Source organism: Cuculus canorus, chromosome 2 (genome assembly GCF_017976375.1).
Source record: "Cuculus canorus isolate bCucCan1 chromosome 2, bCucCan1.pri, whole genome shotgun sequence".
Classification (NCBI taxonomy): domain Eukaryota; kingdom Metazoa; phylum Chordata; class Aves; order Cuculiformes; family Cuculidae; genus Cuculus; species Cuculus canorus.
The window spans coordinates 23,676,491-23,702,216 of record NC_071402.1 but is presented as its reverse complement, the minus strand read 5'-3'; the positions used below and the strand labels follow the sequence as shown (position 1 = coordinate 23,702,216).

At 36.3% G+C, this 25,726-nt stretch overlaps 1 protein-coding gene across 4 annotated transcripts in view; it reads left to right on the top strand.

The window, feature by feature from the left end:
• The window catches only part of VPS13B (vacuolar protein sorting 13 homolog B), a 453,221-nt gene that overhangs the window by 343,322 nt on the left and 84,173 nt on the right, over positions 1-25,726 (top strand). For all 4 annotated transcript variants that reach the window (XM_054059974.1, XM_054059977.1, XM_054059975.1 and 1 more), the window contains exons 35-37: positions 1,508-1,648; positions 12,463-12,855; positions 24,899-25,098. In XM_054059974.1, the coding sequence (XP_053915949.1) occupies positions 1,508-1,648; positions 12,463-12,855; positions 24,899-25,098 (734 nt within the window). The remainder of the gene's footprint in view (positions 1-1,507; positions 1,649-12,462; positions 12,856-24,898; positions 25,099-25,726) is intronic.

The window sequence follows — 25,726 nt, the reverse complement described above, 5'->3', positions numbered from 1 at the left end:
CAGAAATAACATCCTTGTTAAGAACAACTACAAAACTATGTTTTAGAAAAGATATTTACTTTGGTGGTGAAGATTTTTTTTTTGCTATTATTTCTTGTATAGTAGGCAAAGCTCAGACATGGGAAACAAGATATTCCCTAAAGCAGACAGTATAGAAAAGGGAGTGTGCCACACCATTCTGGTTACTATAATTAAAGGAAAGGGCTAAGAACCATAAAAATAGTGAAATTCACATGGAAAATATACAAATCTCTTGTATGCAGTGACAGCTCTTTAAATAACTGTTGAGAGCTGACTTTATAAATGTATAGGCTGTAATGTATATGCCATGCAGTACAAATACTGATGTAGAGTCATTGCCTGAAAATTGATCAAATAAAAACAGAAGAATGTGCTAACTTTTGATCTTTTCCACATAGATCTAAAGTCATGATCAATTGGTTTCAGTAGGTTCTTTGAAATCACATAATGGTTCATATCTGCCAAGTTTTATATGAATCACATGATAAGGTCAAGAAATACAAATTCCAAAGCTAGCTTTATATACCAGTCCACATATGACTGTGATACCACAATACCATATGTTGACTATACTCAGTGGATATGTAAATACTGTTCTTGAAAAGGAATCCATCAGTAAAACTCAAATAAAAGCAATATAGCAGTTTTTAATTGACTGAAGATGGGAGAGAGTACCATCTCTCCCAGCGGAAAATTCTCCTTAAATATTTAAGGTAAGGCAGGCATTCAATAATTCACAATCGGAGTCTTGGTAATAAAGAATAATTGATTATTTAGAATGTAAGGCCCTGTAGTGGCAGAATGAGGGACTATTATAATAAAGGTTGTAAGTTGCTAAAGATTTAAAGCCTTTTTATCAGTACTGTTTTATGCTATCTGTGATATCAGAAAAGAATACAAGAATAGCACTAGAGGAAAATAATTATATAGACTGATCAATGGAATACAATTCGAAGTGGTGTGCAAGAATAGCTACCAGTTAGATTGAGTGAAACTCCAAAGAGAATGATGTTACCACATTGTTGTTATGCTGTAATCCTAAGATCTGGTAGTAGTCTGGTCTCTTGGCTTTTTATCAGTTCTTTTTTCGTTATTATTTTCTCTACCATGCAATGAAAATACAATCTAGAACGAAGTAGGTTTTGAGCATAGATCTCTCTTGTAAGGACTGCTTAAGTCTCATCATAATTGAAGCTAAAATTGTGTGCTATTTTTTAAAGTCATCTTGTGGTAACATGTATTTTACTTGGTGTCTTTTGCAGGTTATCTACATTTTGTGTAATTGCAGCTTTGCCCTTTTGCCTGTGTGTGCATGCATGTTGTACACATGCATCTGTTGTAGGCACAAATGCTATGTATAACAGTAGTAGTGAGAACATTATTTACTATGTAACATTCAAACTTTTATCAATTTTGGCATGTAGCTTTTTGTTATGTATATATTCCTGGAATATCATTATATGACTATGATCATTAACACCTGTAGATCCTGGGAAGACTCTACCAGAAGCTCTGGATTATTGCAAAGTTTGGTTGCAGACAGTCAGCAGGAGAGGGAGATGCAAAAAGTGGTATTTCCACCTCCTCTTATCACTGTGCAGATTAAAGACGTTCCTTAATGGACCAGGTAAGGATTGCACTTTCAATCTCTATTTTCCAATGTAATCTATTTGCAGATACATACACATAGACACACACATTAGATCATCAGAAAAGATTTGGTATTTCTTTGCTAATAAATGTGAAATTTTCCTCGGCAATTACCCTGAATCGAAATCAAAGTGCGGAATGGTCAGTCCTGGACCATGTTATAGGTTAGGTCTAATCATTTATTTCTTCCCAAGGTAAATTTAGAAATTTTACTCTCAAGAACAGCTGAAGTTGGCAAAGTTCCAATGAAATGAAATCTACTGCTCTAGCTGTTGAAATTTTTATTACAGTTATGTTTATAAAAGATGACTTTTAAAATGTTTCTGGGGATTTTTAAAAGCTGCCAAGTCTTGAGTTCTTTGCAATCTGGACACCTGGAGTTGCAAATTCCTATCATCTAAGGTATTGATACTGTAAAATATAAAAAATAGTGATATTTGTGTTCTTTCAAACTAACAAAGAATGTAAGTCTGTAGTAAGAACATTTCTTCAGTATTTACTTAAAATAATGTGACTTGAAGTTTCACTCGTAGGGTGTCAGAAACACCTACAAATTGAAGTATGTCATCCATTCTCTATTTTGTGAATTAACTAATCTACAACTATATTTGCTATCTAGAATATAATTAAGGTTATATCACTTCTGCATATCAGTATATCAAATCAAACAACCACAGAATGAGACCGTACATACTTATCCACTGACTCTAAGTACTGCAGTTAATTAACTGAAAATCATTCTTTGCATGCAGGCAGGCAGGCAGTCCCAAGGAAAGAATAAAGTATGCTGAACACCCTCCTCATTGCCCCATTTTGATTTCCGTGCTGCCTTAAAAGCGTTATTTTAAGAGAAGATTTTAAAACTACATCACAATACGGTGCTTTTTATATATTGATCCACTATTTGGCTTTGTTAACAGGACTGCACGCCTTCAGACATACTGCATGTTCTACTCGCATTTGAAGGTAAAGACTTAATTGATAGTAATAGTAGATTTTCATTACTAATCATGACAGCACAAGACTGAAAGAGACACCTACTATCAGTGACCTTTATAGATAGCTGGAGAAAGCAGTTTATCAAGAGACAGGATTTTTTAGTTTCATTGGAAAGCCAAAAGGAAAATGTTTTCTTTCTCGAGGCTTCAATCTTTGGGTCATGCTGCCAGCTTGGTCTTTCTTTATCCTTTCCCTCTCACTCATCCACCCCAATTTTTCTGCATCCTCTCTCCCCACATCGGCAGATTCCAATATTCCCAGACTCTTCATCTGTGCATTTCCTCTTTTTTTCAAGGTTCTCACTGTAGTTTTCGTGGTGCAGCCTTTGTATTTAATTATTCCACACCTGAAGAAGTTTCCATGATGCTCTCTTGTCAGTAGAACAGGCTAAATAGCAAACATGGAAGTTGGTACCAGCCTGCGAAGTATATATTCACAAGTAGTCTGTCTACCCCATTCTCAACAACTTAGTCAGATCCTGTGTCAGTGTTAAATCTCCCCCTTCCATCCTATTTGGCTAAATGGGGAACTGAAAACCATAAATTAATACATCATAAACTTCAATCTGTTCAGTCTCACAAAACATATAAAAATTCAGAGATTTCCTTCAAGATCTCTTCTTAGCCAAAAGCATTTTTTTAATCGACTTTTGCTGCTGCTAATTGGAACTATCATTACGCATGACTTAACAGTAGTTACTCTGAATTTTATTAGAGGTTTTGTTGGTGCAGTATAAGAAAAGAGCTCTGCATTCCCTGTGCAGATTTTTTAGAACCTTAGCTGTTGCCATAATGGGACTCCTCTTCAAATAAACTAACCTTTACCAAGAAGCCTTCTTTGGGAGCTGGAGGTTTCGTTGGATGAGTTAATGGAAGGCGCTTTCCGCATGTGATTGCGTCAGAACAGCACATGCAAAGAATTATGGAAAGCTTGACAGCTTCTCAGCAGGCTACTGGAAAATAAGTTACTAACGCTCCTGGGGGGGAAAGTCCTCTAACCACAACTTCTTCCAGGTGAGGTAGCTTTGGCTATCAGCAGGCCTGGAGAAAGTGTCTACACCACCCAAATGCTAACTAAGCTGGCAGTTATTTATTGAGGACAAGAACCTCAGCAAAATTCCCAAGAGCTCTTCTAAGGTCACCAAACGATACTTGTCATGGGGGACATCACATTAATAAATTTAATAAATAAATGCACTGCTGGAATATGCTTATAATGCAGGCCTCAAAGAACTACTTGTTTTTGGTGATCATTTAGCAAATAACGCTCCTACTAACTGACATACTGTGTGGTTTCATATGTATATACATTTATGCATATACATTTTGTGACTGCCGTAAGTAAGGTATTCAAATGCATTGGATGCAGTAGTAATTACTGCCTGTTGGGTAAGGCTGATCTGCACCTTTGAGAAGACAAAAATCTGGATGTAGTAGTTGGGTTAAACTCTACAGTTTTCTCTGTAGAGATTTTATAGTGTTCAAAGTTCAGCAGTTTAATTTTAATCTCTTTTTTTTTTTTTTTTTAACAAAATACATTGTTGTATTGAGGTTAGATTTCAAATACAACAAGCATGCCTCTGCTTTAAGATGCAAACTACTAAGCAAGCAGTTAAAAGAAGAAATCTGCAAGTGGTTCACTGTGTTAGATAAAACTGGTACTTCTTGTGTAAGCAGTTTGTCAGCTGAAGTAGATAAGTAGATAGTGTTCCATAGAAAAATCGTATGGTTTCACCACACAGGAAACCAGGTTGTCAGTCCATATTAGCTTGGAGATCAAAAAACTACAGCAAGTAGCTAAACTTGGAAACCACTAATTAAACGAGAATAACAGGATACATTAATGCACTTCTTGCCACATGAGTTGATTATTTTGTACATTTTGGCAACTAAGGAAAAAATGATATTTCTTCCAGATTTAAGGTAATAGGATCCAAGGAGAAATAAGTATTCATCATCAGGCTTGTGGGAACAGACCTCAACTTTAACCCCACAATGTATTAAAAGACTGGTTTTTCTCTTTCTACAGTAACTAATTATTTAAAATTTTTTAAATTCCATCTCCATCAGTTTGCATGACCCTCTTTTATATTCAGTCTTTTGCTGGATTGTACATCTAATTGTTGTCTAATGCATGTAAGTGAACTATTTGTCACTTCTGCATTAGATATTATTCATTAGGTGAGAACAAATATGACCATCTTGTTTTATTATTTTTTTAAAATTTCTTATCTTTATCTTCTAGTCCCTTCTTTGGGTTTTGTGGTTTTTTTCAAATCAACTATGCTTTCTTAAGCTATAGAAGCTGTCTTTTTGTTGTATTCTTTCTGCATGTGAATGATACAGAACATGTTTATTAAGTACAGCTTTATACAAATCACGTTAAAATACACACACAAGATACCCAGTGGCTTATGCCAAGTCCTCTTCCCTCAGCAGTTTCTTGGGAAGACCTTGGGCTAGGTGTGAAACAACTGCAGTCTTTGCCACTTCTGCTTTTTCAAAGCAATTTCTACAGCAGAAACTATCAGCCAAACTCAGAAATGGCCCTGTCCCACTGAAAGGTAAAGGGAGGACCAGGGGACCTGGGGAGGGATTGCTTTTTCCTGCTGGTCCCTCCCTGGCACAGTTCGGACTCCAGGAGGGCACAGTGGTGGATCTAGTGTTATGCATAAAAATCAACAAACAAAACTGCAGCCTGGCACTCTTTCCAGCTTTTTCCTGTATGCAAAGGCAACCTTTGTACCCATTAGCAAGGTCAGTGGTTTGGAGAAACCTGGAAAATAGCAGCTACCAGAAACCCACTAGAATAATATCTGCAGCAGGTGATAGATTAGTTGGAACAAATTGGAACCACTGCACTTCAGCAATCCTGGTTTCTTTCAAGCTGTTTTAAAAATGTCGTCATTTTAATACACAGTATCAGCCCTGCGGAACAGTCCACAGCAGGTTAATTCGAATCATATGATGTATCACTGCCCTCAGCTGACATGAGCTCCATTCCATGTGTGAAGCCATAATAAATCCATTCCCAACCGAGGCAAATTCCCTGTGAGAAGGTGAACTAATCCAGGCCTCACACTGGCATGTTAGCCCTCCGTAATTGAAAGCAGGGCCACCTGTTCCCAGCACAGTTAGCCCATAGAGAGAAAATTAGCATTAGATCAGATACTTAATATATTGAAAAATCATTCATACTACTTGCAAGTTCAGCTGTGGGCTGCTTAGCATGACATCATATATAAACCTAGGAATGTGCCCACTTGATCCCAGTTTAACAGTTTTGTTAACCATGGTGTTTGTTAACTTTGAAATGAGAATTTTTTGATTTAATGAGAGCTGACACGTGAGAAGGGGAACTAGCCAGGGTGCAGACTTTTCTAATTAACTCTGGGTCATTTGCAAAACTTTTGAGCTTTCTAGTAGTTTTTTTTCCCCTTTGCTCTTTTACAAACAAGTTTTTAAAGCATTGACACTGTAGTCATGAAATGATATTTATTTGATTAAGAGGGCAGGGAGAAATATTCCAAACAGGTGTATCAGCCTGTAGGTATTGCTTTGGTTTTGACACATCTATTGTCTGTAATATCACTGCATAATGTGTACAATTTTAAAAGTACCTTTCTAAAAGCAATGTCTGCAACACTTACGTTAAATGAAATTTAGTTTCTTTAAGTATGGAAAGTAAAGCCTGCACGTTGAAGCCACAAGGATAAGTTTGAAAATATTTTCTTGGTGTCTTTTTCAGTGTACTGACATTCTTTTTAGAGCTTATTTCTAACATTTGCTCCATTTTCTGAAATCCTCTATTTTTTTAGTTCTCCTTTCTTCATGTATTTCTTAATATAGATGTATTATTCAGCAGCCAAAGCAGATAATAGAGAGTTAGTACTTATGGTTTCTTTTCTTTTCCACAAACCTGCTCGATGACCTGGAACAATTCATTTCATCTCACTGTGTTATGCTTCAACTTCCCTGACTCTCTGTTGAGAGAGTTAATGTTTCCCTTGGGTAGGATTTTCCTTTCGTGGTAGTGCCTCCAAATGCCCACTTTACAGTTTTTGGCCTTGCCACTTACATAATGTATTTCGTAGTTGCACAGTTCATTCCTTTCAGTCAGTATCCTATGAGTAGCAGTGATCCTCCATCCTTTATTAATGGTATCTTTGGTCTTCTCGACCTACAACAATTTATTTTGGTACCATTGTGACAGTTTAAGAAAAATAATAGAATTACATCACTCTGAGCCTTGTTCGAGATCTCAGACACGGGCATTGGGTAGCTAGAGCTGTTAATGTCTTAGTGTCACCTTCACGTATTACATACTAGGTTGTGGAAGTTGGAGTTGTTATAGCTGGGGGAACATCCCACGTGGCTCAAGTGATTAAGCTCCTCGAAGGCTGTAGTTTGCCGTATCAGCCAGGGAGAGCTGCTTCTGAGAGGCTGTAGCACACAGATGGCAGTAGGTAGAAATACTTAGTGACTACCAGCCTCTTCCAGACTAATTGGCATCTGTCTCACAGAAGCAGAATACAAGATGGACTGCAGATGGCCTCTGAAGCCTTGTCTCAAGTTTCTCCTTTGTTTTCCCTTGATCCAAATTGGGAATGATGAATTAGAGGATAAAAACAATTCATTTGGATTCTTCTTGCTTTTCAGTTTCTTTTAATTTGTCTCTCTTTTGATGCCTGACCACGGACAATTGAGAACAGTACAGTCAGTCATTTCTTTACATGTCTCTCTCTTTCCTATTTTTATAAATTAAATTTTTGCAATTCGGCCATTTCTCTGTTACTGAAGGGCCACCCTGACTCCAAATCAGAATCAGGGTTCAAGATTACCTTTACCTTCCTCAGATTTCCTCTGCATGAGGATGGGTGGCTCCCAGAGAGAGAATAGTACTGCTGGTAAAATGTTTCGTGCATGTTGTCTACTCCTGTGCTGTTTAGGACTAGGAAACTTCAATCCTCCTAAGAGTTTAGGGCAAAACAGCAGTTCTTCTGTTGCAGTACTATATATAAAAAGTTTTGCAGCCTTCTTGGGGTATAGGAGAGTGAGGACCCGTGTCCAACCCGAGGGAGAAAGGCTGGGCCTTTTCTATACTAGCTATGAGAAATAAAAGATCACTGCAGAATGAGGGGTTTGAAAAGTGAATAAATTCTTTGCAAACATGCCTTATTTTCAGTTCAGCATTTCTCGTGGTCTATGAAAAGCTTACAAATAATTTTCATAGAGTTTACTTTCTGATTTTTCATAGCTAGAGTATCCTGTGGTAGTTTATTAGTCATAGAAATAGTAACCTGGTGTACATTAAGTTACGGCATTTATTAGAATAAGCCTGCTGATTTCATCAAGAGCTGGGATTGACCTAAAACAGCTTGCTAGGAGCTGTGTTATTTTTGTGTTGCTTATTCATCCTTAGCCCACCAAATAAAAAGTCCTTTTGAGTAATATCATTATCCCAAGTTTGCAGAATAAAATGATGTCTTTACAGTACAAATCTGAATGTTATGGAGAACAAGGGTAAAATACTCATAACCCTGACATTTTTTATCTGAAGCTCCAAGTAATAAAATGACAAAGAAAAAAATTGTTTCGGACAGAAATTTCAGAGTGCTGCTTATAGGTTTTCTTTTATGGATGTTATGATTTTGTTCAAACAGGCCATATTGAATCCATTGGTTTTTTTGTAATAGATTTCAAAATACATAATAAATGTAAGTAATATGATGACTAATGGGTCAAGTGAAGTTGGAACTTCTTAAATGAGAAAATAGCTGGAAACAGTTTTCAGGAAACTATTCCAGTTGATTTTTGGTCCCCCACAAGGTGTACATTAACATAAACTCCGTAGAATCGCCTCTGGGACCTGAATTCCCTCTCTTATTTCATTATTGCAACGTGATTCTTTTCCTTTCGCTGTTAAGTCATCTCCTGGTGTGGTGGGATCATATAATAAGTGTAATTTATTTATATTTATCTAATCTCCTTTTAACTCAATAGTTATTTCATCATTCTGTTTCCTAGTAGCTGTTCAAAAAGTTGTGAAGGGTAATTAGAAACTAATAATTGACAGACATAGAATTACTGGGTAATCTAAAGAGATGTAGAGAAGAAACAGAGAGAGAAAGAACAATTCAAATTTTATGCTCAAATGCTACACCGTAAAAAAAAAATATTACTTTGATCTAAGTCAGTCCAATTTAAACATAAATAGACATAACTGACTTGAATGCAATCTCGTTTGCACAGTAATTTCTTTAGTATTTATTGGCTGGAAATACATAAAACCTGGCAAAGAAAGTTACTGCTTTTATGTCTTAAATCTAATGAAAGCATTGGGTTTCAGTTGTGGTAGCTAGTCACTCACAGGCAAAGGAGAGACTGATGTAATTGAAGAGTTAAAGGTAGCTTTGAGCTACTTTTTGCCCTATCCCAATTCTGATGTGATTTTGGACAAAGGATCGTTTGAATTATAGTAACCTGTGTTTTCCTACTGGTACAGAATTTGCAGTGTGTTAGGTAGAGTGCTTCCCAAAGTGTTAAAATCATCTAAAAAGACTGTTAGCCTTGGATTTTGCAGCCTAGAAATTTTCTTCCTTTACATTGTAAGATCTGTATTTAGCCCAATTTGAGTGACTGGAGAAGCTGCTGAACAACCATCTTCATCAGCTGCTATAAATAGCTCTCCATATTTCATGTTTTCATTGTTTCTATGCATCACTTAAGCATGTTTTTCTTAGAAGTTTCTTTTACAGTGCTAAGTATAAAGTATAAAACAGGGCAAAGACTAAAAACATGTTGATTACTCAACTGTGTTTTTATTTTTTGAATGTTTTACTTAAAGTGCCAAAGAATCTCCTTACATAATCTTTCCCCAGTTGCAAAAATAACCTATGTCATTATGAGATAGTTAAAATAGTTGCAGTGAAAGTTCCAGAGTTTCATTTTCGGCAATTATGCTTCTGGCTGCCACTTTCTGTCGAGGCAGATTCACTGCTTAATAATAACTCAATACAAACCTTTGTCATGTTGTCAATCATGGCAGCATTTTTATGTGTGGCACGTGCAATTTCCAAACAGAAGATAGGAAGTCATATGCATTTCTCTGGTGCCCTCGTGTCCATTTTTTTTTATTGCTCTCTTGAATGAGCACAGTGCTTGTGAAAACTAGTGAATAACAGCAGTGCTGACACGCAGGCCAAGGACCACAGGTGCCATGCATGTTCCACTACTGAGCTTCACCAGAACACTGTCTTCTTTTCCCTGTCCCAGGGGAGCCCAAGGGAGAACCATTGCTCTCATATTCATCTGCTTTTAAATCTTTCTCAAACAGTTTACGCTCTGGTTTTAGCTTGACACCTGTTCTATCAACACACGTCTGAGCAATTTGGGGGTTGTAGGGTTTTTGGTTATTTTTTTCCTCTTCTGGGCTCTCCTACCATAGGAAAGTGTTGACAACAAAATGCACCTTTCACAAAGCAGTTTGATGTGAAATCTGTCACACCAAGCAATAGGGGTCCTTTCCTCCCTTTACTAATTTATAAATTTTATTATGTGGCAAAGCCAAGAACATCTATTCTATTTTACTCCTTTACTACTCCATCATAAATGGAAAAAAAAATAACTTGATAAGGGGCTTGTTTTAAAAGTGCGTAAATGGTTCAGAAATCCAAACTGTGAGTCAGATTTCAAACTTGAGTCATTTTAAAAACACTGCTGATGTGTTTCTTTAGATTTTTGTTGGTTTATATTTTTTTTAAGAAAACCATTTCATTAGAATAATACTTCTTTTGAGTATCATAAGTAAATTAATATTGTAATGTCACATGGGTCTCTAGTTTCTTTGTAAGTCTTCTTTCTCCCTTGAAAGGAAGGAGAGGACCGATGAAAGAAAGACAGGCAAATCTTGGGGTATTTATCAGTGTCCAGGGGGGTGGAGAGATTTTCAAAAACGTTATGACATTTTTCTTCTCTTGGTTTTAATTAGAAGTATTAGTACTTAAGCATTTTGAAAAATCTTCCAAGTTGTTCACATGTGGATTTGGATGCCTAAAAATCTTGCTGTTTTCTAATGTCCAGCTTCCTAGCTTTGATACTTGCCTTTCTACTGGGCCCGTGTGTTAGCTAGTGTTTTGCCACAGTTTCTAGTTCAGTGTGGAAGGCTTTAACACAAGATCAACAAGTTTAATTAATGGTTTTCTGAAAATGCTAAGTTAAAATTAAAGTAGGTCTTAAATTTCAGTTAGCTGCGGCTTGTGGAGTACTACATACTTTCTTCCAAGATTGTTTTGGTTTTTTTAATTCTGTAGTAACAAATCTTACACGGCCATTAACAAGTTTCTTGAATCTTTGTAGAAAAAGTGCTAGTTAAAAATTCAGAGACTTATCTATTTGGATAGTAAAACATCTAACTGAGATTTAGAACCTCCAGATATTTTTGAGGATCAGAAAAGTGCTTTGCCATGTGCCTGGGACTCTCTGAAGTCAGTATAAACAATCTATCCTTAAGAGCAGCTCCAAAGCTCTGCTGCAGCACATAACCATTGTGGTAAAACTTGTAATTTAGCTAAAGAGTGGGAGAATTGAGCTCATCAGTTTGCATCAGCATTAAGAATAGACCATAATCTTGCACAACATTAAACTAGGTCCTAATTTTGGTGAAATACTCATTAATCTGTGTAAAACCTTGAACAAACAGTGTTTCCCATATATGTTTGTAATGAAACCTGATACTAAGTAGTGCTGTCTTCTCTGAACATTTAATCTAGTTTAGATACATGCACAGAATTTTAATTATTTTTGGTCCTTGGGGGTGGGACAGTGGGAATCAAACAGCAAAGTGAAAAGCAAACTTTTCCCCCTGCCCAGGATAGCTGTCTTCATTACTGGGTGAAAGCTGGATTTAAAATCAAAAATTTTTAAAACTAACTTAAAACTGGATTTCTATAATGAATTGTAATGGACTGATAAAAAGGCAGATAGCAGCACAGAAATAAGTTTCAACTGTCAGAAAATCCTGCTTCCCATCTGTGAATAGTCTTGGTAATTGCAGCATCTAAGCAAGTAAAAGTATCTCTGTTGTCAGTGTTGTTCATATTGTGATTTCTAGAAGTTCTGTGAGACTTTGAGCAGTCTCGGAAGTACCAAGACCCTTTACTAAGGAGACAAAGACCATTTAAAAGATATTAGGTTATTCCAGTCTCCCTGGAAAGCAAAGAAATATAAACATACCTCCGTTTTTTATAATTGCTTTTTATTTCACTTTTAATCTTGAAAATGCATTGACGAATACTGCCTGCTAGCTGTGTAGGAAACAACAAATGAGTGAATACATGTTATTCACTCATTTAAATGTGTTGAAAATGTTCGCTGTTGGCTTTGGAGTTTAGTCAAATAGTTCTACTGGATGTAAAACTCAAGAGAATGCGAAGTATATTTTTATTCTTACACTAAAGGACTAATGTATTACCCTCCTACGCACTCGAATAAAGCGTGTGTCTCTCAGATAGCTGTGGTGATCTCTGGGAAGAAACAAGGAAGTAAGATGACATCGTGAAATGTTCTTTCATTTAAAACTGCATACAGTGAAGATTGCTTATAGTACTTTTAATGATGTTTTCATTCGGATTTATTCCTAAACAATATTGTTTAATTGTGTTTTACTATTGATTCAGTTCTTTTAATGAAACATGGAAGAAATAACGTTATCTCAGCTAACTGCCTAATGTTTTTACATTGCTTGAATGGCACTATAGCTTCTCATATTGCTTTCTCCAATTCTCTCCTACAGCTGACATAAATGTGGACATATCAAAACCTTTGAAAGCAAACCTCAGTTTTGTCAGACTTGATCAAATAAACCAGTTTTTGAAGAAAATCATAACTACAACTGGTGATGAGCCCAAGAAGGAGCCTGCCCCATCAGCTGACACTGTTTCAGATGAGGATGTCACTTCGATAACCAAGTACCTCAGTACAAAGGATTCACTACATGCAGTGCAAAAGACTTCAGTACAGGAAAACTTGTGGCAAGTCCTTTCCTGCTTCCAGAAAATTTCCATTCACACTGTTCAAATCGTTGTTTCAATGGAAACCATCCCGCATCCTAGTAAACCTTGTTTGATTCTCTCTTTATCAAGTCTCAGTGGGAGCCTGAATATTAAAAGTGGACGTAAAACTGCAGGTAAGAATTTTTGAAGTGGAAGTGCTACTGATTTGTTGAAGTGGTGGTCTAGTAACCATTTTAAAGCATGGGACCTTGAGAGTAACTCCTACAGCTAACATAATAAATCCACAGCAGAAAATAGCAAATCCCTGATAGACTTCATTACCTGGTTTTTCCTTTCAGTGAGGCAGCACCCAAGAGTACATAATTTTGTAGTTAATATCCCCTAGCCTGTAATTACAAATTACTGATGGAATTCTGGCTGCAATAGTGGTTGCAAGAACCTCTATTATTCTGATAATTCAACACATACCTCAAAAGGCAAAATTTTGTCAGTTTTCACTCTATAACTACATTTTCTTGTTAGTACCCTGTATTTCTGCTTAAAAATATATAAAAATAATTGTTCAGAGCCCTGGCATATGCTGCTATGTAAATATTGGGTCATACCATTATTCTCCTCCAGGCTTATGAAGTTTTACATTTTTACATGCTTCCTGGGCACACGTAGAAGTCACCCAGGGAAAACAGGCGCTCCAGCCTCATTAATGCAGAGCCGTGAGGAAACTTTACACCTTGGGTACAATTAACAGGACACCGGAGACATATTTAAAATCAAGACATTTTGAATGTCTTTGTAAATTGTTTTATTAGTCTTCTAATAAAATTAATAAGATGGTACATTTACATGATGTGGAGATGAGCCAGATGTAGGTAGTTGGCAGAGCAGTTTGTGAGGTAAAATGGTCCATAGCTGAGAGGAGCAGGCTGTAGGCCAAGCTAGGTGGTGATTTATTTCACTTTCATCAGAAATATTTCTCCTCAGACCAGCAAATTTCAGTGTTTTAAAAGTTAAAAATGAAAAACTCAAGATTCATAGGACATGAAAGCCTGTGAAAGTGCTGGTGCCTTAAAGTCTTGATTTATCCATAAATAAATAGCAGTACAGGCAGGAACAGTGCCTGTGTTCCCACGCTTTTTCCAGTCAGATCACAACCGTAGCATAGGAAGCACTGCAACGGAGCAAAAGGCCTTTCTGATTTCCTTTAAATAGTTTTAGTTTTCTTTCTCTGTAATAATCCTCTCTGCTTTCATCACTTCCTCTCTATCATTTATACATTATCCATCCCATGGTACAGTATTTTGTCCGCAGCAGGCTTCGATATATCAGTATCAAAGCCGAGCCCATTCTGTCACTGTACCATAAAGCAGTTTGGCAACTCAGCAGTGTATATCTTGTACCCTGGAGTTTTTCATCCTCCCAGAAGGAGGACATACCTCGCCTTGCACATTAAGCCTCAAAAAACATTCTGCTATGAAGTTATTAATAATTCTTCTGGCACTCTGAAGAAGCCAATCTTTATTTTTCATTTCACAAGCTACACATGAATCTTCAGTATGTTTATAGTCTGACAAGCATTGTTAAGTAAAGCAATACTGATGCTGAATCTAATGAAAATGGAAGTTATTCTATATGAAGAATTTTCATGATAAATAGACATCAACAGACTCTTCACATTTTTTCCAATTGAAGTTGCCTTGTCTCTGCTTTTTAAAAATAAAAAAAAAAATGTGCATGAGGTTTTGCATCTTATTGTAATGGTGCAATAAATTGGGTTTTAAGTTTCAAGAAATGCAAAAGATACACTTCCACAAAACTGATGGAAAGTGTTGAAAATTCCTTTAATAAATTGTTTAGTTATTTATTTCAAATTATCAATTGGAAATTAACATGCTAATGGACACCAAAATGCAAATTATAATTTTGGGGAAGAAGATAAATTACTCGGTGGGGTGGAACTGGTTTTATAATCTTGTGTTAAAAGTACTTTAGAAGAATACCACAGTTACTAACTAGATTTGTTTTATTATGGCAAAGAAATTATGCACTCTAACTCAATTTTAAAAAGTGTGGTAGCTGTGTCTTGGGAGCAAGGAGTATTTAAATATGTCAGTTACTCCTGACTGCTTTTCTTTATACAAAAGGTTTTATAGATATGACTTTTGAGCTAAACAGGGTTAATGTCGGGGGGGAGGTTTATAGAATGAAACTAATACACAAATACTTCACTCTGTCTTTGATTTTACAGTCAAATAATTATTGTGACCATCTGCAGCAGCTGCATTTTACGAATTATTTGCTGAACCAAACTAAGTACAATGACAAGAGTAGTCATCTCAGATGTACTGTTAAAACAGAGGAAGAAAAAGGAGCATTGCTTGCCTTTTGTACAGTATGGCCATCTGCTGTACAGATGTTATTATATAGAATGACTTCAGATACAATAATTGTAGAAAATTTTCATTAAAACCTCAACAATTTGCACTTGTTTACTTGAATCTGCATAACTCCCCAGTGAGACAACACAATACGCTTGGGGTTTCTTTGGTTCTCACTAGCTTTCTCTTTGATCCTTTTTGATGTGCTGACTTTAATAAACATAGTTAAAAACACTGTTCAAAAGCATCATGGAAAAAACTACAAAGGAACAATTATAGCAGTAGAAACTACTCTAATCCCTTACTTACACAAGCTATTTTTAGTGAAATATGTTTTTTTACACATTTTACGTGGCAGTGTTTTATAAACAGTGTAAATGACCCCTTTTCCAGATGAGTTTTAATGTAGGAGATGAAGTTGATTTGTAAAGAATCCTATTTGCTAGGAATTATTTAACAGAAAAACCTCGCAAGAATGTATTGTCGGCATTTTTCTTCCCTTATAGAGGGAAATCAAAAGTGCGTGACCTCGTGTAATGCTTTGATTTTTTCTAGCTGAAATTAAGAAAGAAGCTTGCCATGTAACTTTCTTTTAATTATCAGCTTTCCTTCTAGACTTTCCTAGTTTAATTATGGAAGTTAAAGCCCTTCTGTTTTAATTTTTCTTCCTAATTTCTTATGCAAGTAAAATTATGTAGCCCTTGAAAAGTAGAGGGGCTAATTAGTTGAATTATTTCACTTCTAACAAAAAAATTGGAAGTGTTGAACACTCACATTGCAGTTGGATCAAATTAAAACACCTCCATTTCTACATATCCTGCTGCACTGTTACACAACCCCTAACCTTTAGTGTGTCAAGGGACTTCATTTTTTGGACGTTTTTCATGTTTTAATGCAACAGTTACTTATAACAACATGGTTACTATTTCTGTTAGAATACTTATGTTCTTTTCTGTAGTTACGGTGAAATCAAGTATTTTGATTTTAGTAAAGTAATACTGTTGTAGAATGTGACACAGTGTATTGGAAAACAACAAAACAAAACAAAATCTCTTTTTAAAAAAAATATTATTAATTTTACTTTAGAAGAGACTACCATTGTAATTTTTCTGACACTGTTGAGGGCAGGAGTTTAAGTCATACTGATGTTAAATAAAATAATTATTTGCCATCATTTTATATTTTGTGGCTTAGAGTTGCAAGCTAAAACTTGTACACATTTCATACAAACAAATAACAAACATTTAGCTCATTTTTGGCAGCTTGTTTATACTGTTGACAAAACCTTGGTTGAGTGATTTTTGTCGTCTGAAGTGGGGTGGCGTTTATGCGGTCAGATTTGAGGCTGTTTGATATCATGCTTGAAGTCGGTAGCTCACTCCAGAACGACCACATGCCATTAAAGTTGAAATAACTTTTGCTAATAAATACTAGGAAATAGAATGCAATTCTAAACATATGACTTTCAGTTAATTTAGGTTTGGTGTTGAAATTAGCACCACCTACCTGCCAAAAGAGCAGATAAATGAGACGAGTTGAGGACTGTACTCTCCCCAGAGTGAAAGACAGCAAGAAGCCTGTAGCCTCTCGGTGGAGTCTTATTTTGCTCTGGCTGGACACAGGAGGGAAGTCTTGCTGTTCAGTGTCTGAACTGAGAGTGTTATGGACATAAAATATTCCAAAGATCATGGACAGAATTCCCCAGCCCTTCGTCCTGTATGCAGAGATGATTACTTTAGCATATAAATAAGGGGAAAAATAAACACTAGTTGAGCGTATGATAATTGCAAGTGTTTTTACTAAACCTGAAAGAAATTACATACTTAAGATACGTTACTGAAATATAAAAATTAAATGCAGCTATTAATTGGCGTAGAGCAAAGACCAAGCTTCATTTTGGAGTTAACCGACTCTCTCGAGAAAACTCTGCTAAGGCGTTGTCGTAGCCTTTGGATGCTGCAGATATGCAAGTTAGTCTATGGGGAAATAAAACATTAAATTAGATATGACTACCTAAAGTAATATGCAGCAGTAACAAACCATTTACAACACCCAGAAGACTTTTGTTACTTTTAGAAAGAAATATAAACTCTTTCCAACACTTGAACAATAGGAAATTAATTCTTTGTCAGTAAAAGCCACAGGACAAACTAAATATTTAAATGGCCATTGAGGATTGAAGTGGAAGTGCAGCTTGTAGACAGCTATACAAATCACTAACAAACCTTAATGAATATAGGGTGTGGGCATCAGGGTCCTGTCAGATTTGACACCGTGTCCCAAGTAGCTTAAACCCAACACTCAAGGAAAGGTGGGAGACCTCATCAGGTCTCTAACATCTGGGATTTTATTTGTCAGTTTGGCATACCCTGCAAGCGCAAAAGAAAGAGTAAAAGGGGATTATCCTGACAATGAAATGAGTTACTGAATCTTGTGATAATGAAAAGCAGAAGAATTCTAATTCCTTTCTATAGTCCCTGAGGTGGAGGTGCGTTTATAGTTCTGCAGGAGTAAAATGTAGGAAGGAAGAACAGATGGCCTCAAATCCATGAAACAAGACACCACCTAATCCCAGGACTGAGTACCACTATTAATCCTGGTCAGAGGCCCTACTGGTACTTTTTAACAGGGTTCAGAGTTGCTACTGATGAACTCACCCATTAAATCAGGGTGGGGTGGATGGGAGAAAAAAGACCAAAAGAAGGTTAGTTGTAGGGTGTCGATTCAGGACTGTGTGCACTAATTTTGTAAAGCTGCATTTATGGTTGACTTGACTTTGAAAAGCAGAATCCAAATGAAATTTGATTCAGAACAAATATGGTTCTTTTGTAATCTCTTCAGCTTTTAATGTGAAAGTAATTACTGATTTTATTGAGACTAAAATTTCTTTTGTTATGTGGATCCCAGTGCTGTATGTGGCAGGAGTAGGTGATGCAGCATTTTCATGATAGTTTTGTAGAATATTTACATTCATGAGGAAATACAGATAACAGTGAAAGCTGAATGTTTTTTTTTTTTTGGTACAATTTACCTTTTCTATGCATTTCCTCCCAATTCAATCTACATTTTGCAGTGTGAGGTACAGAATGCAGAGACTGGGCATTATTGCCCAATTTTAAGGAATAGTTTGTTAAGTTGTTTAAATTGTTGATGTACTTTTTTCTAAGACAAGAATGGGGTGAGACTTTTTTTTAATGGGATGAGATCATCGGCCTGCCGCCCAAACAAAATGTACGATTCCATAAGAAGTATGGGTTACTGTGGCCACACATTTCCGCACTCTTCCTTGTGCCGACTCTTTTACCCAGGTAGCTGTTCATTCAGTTGAGTCAGGGCTCTGGTCTGTCTGAAACTATCCCAAGAGGAAAGAAAAGTTTCCATCAAGATCATCATCTTCGTCTGGCTCACTGGACAGGTACACTTTAATGACCATGCTGGCACAAAAGAGAATTCAGAGAAGTAAGAGGTAGGAGTGATCAAAGAGAGAAGACTGGAACACAGTAGCCCTGACCTGGGATAGCCTTGATCTTGGGGAACCACATCCCATGAGTGCAGCAATGCCTCTTCAGTTTGTGTGGATTTGGTATATCTGTCAAGCCTTGCACTTCCACAGGCGTAATTCACTGGGTTATAGAGGCTCAAACAGCTCAGGTGCTGCCAGGCACGATTTTCAGGGTGGTTTATTTTTAAAGAAAAAGTACTCTGTAGTTCATGTACCATTTAGTTTATTAAAGCAGTCGAAATCCAGTGAACCAAGCACAGAGCAGAGGAGCAAACACCAAAGCTACAATTATAATCATAAGTATAATTATAATTCAACCTTGTGGCAGCTGTATAGGGATACATTTGAGTGGCATCCACTCTTTTGTAATGCTTAATTTGCTGTGCAATCATTCAATATCTGATCTTTTCGTACTACTATCTACAATTTCATGAATCAGTGACAATTGTAGGTACCAGCTATCTCATCTCTTGAAAAGAAACCAAAGCTTTCAACCAACCTCCTAAAATTAAGATATGAAAATAGACTAATTTTTTTTTAAATTGAAGAAACTCTTTATGCCTATCTATAAAGATCACATAAGGTGGTTTAGTCACTTTTCTGAAGACTTATGGTATTTGAAAATAAAATTCTTATGGTTCAAGAACAATGTATTACTCATGTCAGTATAGTACTTAGTTTTGACAGCTGGACTCAGGGAATGCTATTTTTGTTGTTTTCCATTATGCATTTTTATCCACTTAATTAGAATAAGATAAAGCAATATAGAGCTTTAAAAATATATTCTAAATTATTGTATACCAATGACACCCTTGACCAAAACTGAAAATCCCTTTATATCTTAACTTTAATATGTCCCCTCTGATCAGGCATCACAAAATCCAAAATTAGCAAATCAACAAGCGAACTGCGATTTTTCAGCATTTAGTATGCAGTAGTGTAATGTACATGATGTACCTGCCCAGTTATTCTTTAAAGGAGATGAGCTCACTTCAAATAGATAACCATCTTTGACTTCTCTTCTGATTCATCACTGACCTGAACTCCATTTGAACCTTGTTAGACACAAAACAAGCAGGATTTCTGGCCTGAGCTATAAAATATAATTAAGCCCTTTTGAAATGATGTGTAAAAGAACATAGCTTTACCCCCACTATAACTACTATACCACCACAACCAATAAAGTTAAATCAAGCACTGCCTGTAATGGATTAAAATAATAAATGTTCCTGCATTTTAGTGTTTGAAGTATTTGAAGAAAACAGGCTTCCAGCAGCCAGGACTGCTGAATGCATGGGGACATTTATTAGTGACGAATTCAAGGGTTTGGCCTGTTTAAGATCATTACTTTCTGTTTACCGTGTGTTACACATCTCATGTTTTTACAGAGCCCACATGTGTCCCCATGTAATGCTGAAAAATTCTCTTTCACTAAAGAATAGTTAATTGGTAATGTGTGAATATTGTTCTCTTGGGGAGAATGAACTATCATAAGATTTAGCTTGACACTAATGAGTAATCCAGTGTGGTCAGTGAATTGTTAACTAAATCTCTCCTGGAAAATTGTCCTTTACTACATCTCACCATTTGTTTGCTACTGCTGTTTCCAGACTTGAATAAATTGGCTGACACTTAAATTAACTACAATGTTTCCCCTGTAATTATTTTCATAGCTTTGATACCCTTTCTTCTCAGAAGCTGTTAGTAGAAGACACCTGTCAACAGAGCACTACAACTGTAGTATCACTACTCAGTACATGAGATATCTGAAGTTTTCTTAAGAGAAAAAAACATGTAGATAGTTCTGTCAGTAGATATAATAATATATTTACGTATTCAAAGCTGTCTTAGTATCTCTGGCAATTTTAAACTAGCTAATGAACCTGCAAATATGAAGAGTGTGAATGCTCAGAAGCAAATAGCACAGATTATCACCTTAGTGAAGTGGGACATTAATGCAGAAGGTAGGAAGGAAAACCACTCTTTAGTTAACCTTCAGCAACCAGATAGTATCTCTGCTGCCCAGGCATGGAGGCGCCGTGGGAGAGCCTGGACTTCTTCCTTCAGAGTGCACTGTGATCCTCTGGGTGGGAATGCAGTCTGCAAGCTACTGCAGCCAGCGCAGACCGTGTTGCTCATGTGTGCCTTGCCTAGTCTGAACCACCATCGCAGGCTCTGGGACACAGTCCTGTTTCTGAGCTTCTCTGAAATCAGAAAAACTCTTTTTCTTCCTAGCACTATGGTTTGTAGCAAAGCTGCTAGCTTCCAAGAGGCTTTTCAAAAGGTAGCTCTACTATATCCAGTGTCATTTGCTATATGTATAATAATACACATGTTTCCATTTTCTTAAAACATTTTACCCATATAGAATTTTGCCAATTAAAATCATGCTCTGTGTTGTATTAGGTGACAGTGCAGTGAGCCAAACAGGATTTGCAGCTATCTAAGGAAGAGCAAATGCACATAGGGATAGAAGGAAAAAGAAAACCACCTACTACATTTCTGCTTCACTTAGAATTGATTCAGATATTGGTATTTTAAAATGCTTTTGAAAACAGAAAGTCCATAGTTCATGTCAAAAACTTGTCTCCCTTTTCTATGAACCAGGAAAATATTTTTAATACCAGTTTTGCCCAAACTGATTGTTACTGTAAGGCAGGGTTTGTTTTAATGTATTTGTTGCAGCTGTTAAAATGGGCTAGCTATATTTTTCTATACATACAAATGTCTTTGTGCATACAGGGCAGTTTAACAAAAATGGAGCCTCCTATTACTGATAAACACTAATATAACTATACTATAGTTATATATAAACCCTAATATAGCTGTATTTATTAGCTGTATTAGGGCACTCAGATTCTATGAGATGTCTTTGTAAATGTTACCATAAATCAAATCTCTACTGGCCTAAGAAAAGAAAGATGCTAGAACATCAAAGCAAATGTTGTCTTTTATTAATTTTTCTTTGCTATTTTGTTGTAATGATCTCCATCTTTAACTCTTAAGTGGGTTAATTTCTTGAAATTACCAAGCAAGTGCTAGCTTTTTTAAAAAACCTCCTGTGTTATTTCTAATTGTATAAAAATACTTGGATATTCCTTTTGAGCATATGTCATCATGAAGGGAACCATTCCAATGACCTGCAGAAGCCTGGTGTAAGTTGTGTATTTTGCTCAGTTGGCGTGGCAGCATGTTGCAGTGCTGTTGTGGCTCTGGGTGGAGTCTGACAATGGAGGGCTGGCAGCATGTTTTAAACGCTGTCCAAAGCAAGTGCTTCATATTTATTAGTCTCTTGGAGGAGTATTTTAAAAGTCATGAAACTATTTGTTCCTAGAAGTAAATTATTGCACGTACTGAAAAGTGTGTTGGTGTTCATGAGCAATAATCCAAACAGAACAAGTTAACTTCTACATATCACAACAATCGTTTATGAAGATATATTACTTCTGTGTGGTGCCATCTCAAGTTCACTTCAAATGGAGACTTTGATTTAATCTGTTTAAACTGAAGTTAGAATTCTACAATAGAAATTTGTAAGAGCAAAGGACTTTCTGAAAACGGTGTGAGGGGAAAAAAAAAACAGACAATTATTTTGCATCTTTACCTTTCTCAGATGATTGCTTTATTATAGGAAAGCAACTTCACTAACTGAGCATATGCTTTGAATGTTAGCATGGCATTTAGCAATCTTAAAATAAGCTCCATTCTAGTTCATACTGATGTTTCCTTACTCCCTTTCCTTAGGATGTGAGATTATTTCTTTTCTAACATCATATTTTTAGGATTTCCGTAGCAATTGGACTAACTGAAACTTCTCTCAGGCCCAGAGATCTATTTAGTGTTGCTTTTTAGGGTTTGTGCATGCTTGTTGATCTTCATTTGTTTTGTGTAAGCTTCCTCAGGACATCACTGTGTGCAAGTTTGTCTGAATCCTCTCTGTATTTTTTTTTTTTTAATTAAAAGTGCATTGGTTTTTATACTAAGAGTCACACTTCATCCCCAAAGGGGCATGTAGATTAAACTACTAGGAAGGATGAAGGGATGATTCTTGCCTATACAAGAGCAATATGGGTCGCAGCAGGAAAAGAAAAATATCTCATTGAGTCTCTGAGTTTTTCCTAGTGTTTGTAGGACACAATCCATGGATGTGTCTTGTAATAATTTATTATCTAAAATTTACCAACACTTCCTTGTTCTTATTTGTGTGTTCATTTCTCACTGTTCTTATGTGTTTGAGAAAGGCACTGCTGATATTGAACTAGCAGTAATACGTGCTGAGTTCTCTTTCTGAGCCTTTGAAGAATGTGTTTTCTTTGTACTTTGTGGAGCTGAGATGACAACAGAAAAAGACTGCAAAGCATAAACCTTCCAAGTGTAACCCCAGTGAAAGAAAACATAAATAAAACCACTTGTATTCTGGCATTCATTTTTCCCTTTTGTTGTTTCTGCAACTTGGCACATTTTCCGATAAAACAACAGGACATTTCTGTATATTGCAGAATTGTGCAGTAGTTACCAACAATTTCTCCTCTTTAAATTCAAAATTCCAAAAATAATCAAATTTCCTAATATTGTAGTGACTCTTAAAATAATTAGACTGAGCATAGTGGGATGAGGGTGAGCCCCTCCTGTAAAAACATCTCTTTTTCTTGATTTAAGACTCTGTGTGAAGCTGCTTCATTCCAAGGTTTACAGAATCAAGTCTGTACCAGTACCAGAAAGAGAGGTGTCAAGGGTGTGTTGATGTTAGTTTTTTTTCATTATCACTGAAGTTCAGTGTCAAAAAAAGGCTGAACCGTTTCTTTCGTGTAAACCTGTTACACGTGGGACCAGACCTAGAGGATCAAAAGCCAACCTAAATAACCCAGAGCTAAAACTGCTTTCCCAGTTGGTGGCAAAAAACCTGTTGATTGGCATGGGATAAAGGTTCACTTGAGCCCTTGATCATTCTTACTAACTCCAAACTGCTCAAGGGAGATATTCTTCTTGTTTGTGGTTCCTGCTTGGTTTAAATACAGTTCAGTGCCAATATTGCTATGGGAACTGTACTGACTACATTCCTAGTGGATGCTTGATTAAAAAAAAAAAGAAGAAAGAAAGAAAATTAATGTATTTCCTTCCATTGTATAAAATATTTCTTGGTATTATGAAAGCATAAATCCCTGGATGCAGACAGACTTCTTTCTGGATTCTAAAAGAGATTTGTAGGAGACGTTTTAGTGCATGTATTCAAAACAGCGAGTTGTATTTTTGTGGTGTTTTTCTACCAGCAAATGTATGAAAATATAAGAGCAACTGTACCTTGAAGCACCTGTAAGTAAACTTTAGGTGTTTTTTAATCTTTTGTCTTTGATAAATATCCCATTTCATTAGAAAAGTAAGTCGTGGGCATTATGAAATATGGTGACATTCAGTATTTGGTATTGAGTCCAAGTACAAGCACCAGAAGAGAAAAAAGTTAACGCATCCTCAGATGTAGTTTTCATCTAAATATACAAGAGAAATACAGAGATATTAAGTATGGTTTGTTTTATTAAACAGTGATTTGCAGTAAGTTAAATTCACAAGAGACGTGACATTTCTAGATAGCGTTTCTTTCCTAAAGGTCTTTGTGTCTTTAATGAGAGTATGTAAGTTCTGTCATAAATCTAACCTGCCTTTATCACTTTTCTTTTATGAAGCTATGTAAAGTGCAAATGGTTATGATGTGAAAAGTTTAGATTGAACTGGTTTTTTAGGTATACACATGTTATATATTTAGAGTTACAGTAATTGTTTTGAATTCTTTGGAATTAAACATTACCCTTATTCTTCTGCTAAGCGCTCCAAAGTCTAGCAATACAATGCTTTATAATAACTAACCCAAACAAGAGCAGAGAGAATCATTCAAAATAGCCATTTCCTATCAGTTTAAAATATAATCAAGTGAAGGAGCTGTTCTTGTTCTTAATATACTTTTGAATAGAACTTAAAATACTCACACATGTAAAAAGCCATAATGTTTTGGCAAATAGTTCTTCGGAAGGAATGTGCACAACACCTATTTGCTTCATAACTGCAGCGTGGTATAAAGTATGTTCAATAGTGTCAGAAGAGCACGCTAAGAAAAAAAAAATTAACAAGTCTCGTGGCCCAACTGTGATCCGCTTGCTTGAAGAGAAAAGCAGTTATCAATTATCATACAAGTATTGCCATGGAAGCGTCAGAGGGATTGCTTGTGTGAGTAATTGCTTGCAGGCAGAGATTCCCAGGCTCATGGTAAAGTGAATTCAGGAAATAAGCACAGAGATGTTGGGACAATAACTACTAGCGGGATTAATTGTCTCTCTTTCTTTTTAGGAATCCATGGATCATGTTTTGTCCTTGACATAAAAGATTTGCTACTTAAAACCAGTCTCAAAGAAAGAGCCAGATCTCTGATGGGCCCTTTTTGCTGCTCTGTTAATGTGGAAGCCAAGTGGTGTAAGCACAGTGGCGATCCTGGCCCAGAGCAGTCTATTCCAAAAATACACATCGATTTGAGAGGAGGACTCTTGCAGGTCTGTATAAGTCACTTATGGTTCTGCTGTTGAGCTGGACTGGCTTTGGAGGATTGAGATTTGATAAATAATTTGCATGAAAGACTGTAAAGCTTTGCAACGTACAGCAGTTTATTGGGTTGGGGTCTTTTTGCTTGTTTGTTTTGGGTGGTTTTTATTTTACCTTTTAAAATAAGTATCTGTTCTTTCATGTGAAACTGTTGATTGAAAAATTGTGTGCAGTGTTTTGTTTGGTTGGGGTTTTTAAAATACCGTTTCAGCTGTGTTGTAGCTGTATGTGTGTGTTCCCTCAAAACTACTGGTTCAAATTACTAGCACTTAATATCTAGGACCCTGTTCTGATGTATGTGTGTTTGTCTGTCGTGCCTAGGGGTAGCTTTAAGAAATATATATCCTTTCTTTTTATACTTACACCAGTTTCTCAGGGGAGTAATTATAAACTGTTGTTTGTAGCAATTAATACTCAGCTTTCCATGCTATCCTTTGCTTTTTGGAAGTGCCCACGGCTTGAAACTAGTCCAAGAAGCATGGGAGTTCTTGAAATGAGAAATAGATTCTGTGGGGCTTAAACAAGTGGGCTTTAAGATATGTCTTGTTTTAATTATTTTTATTGTGGTATCTATACACA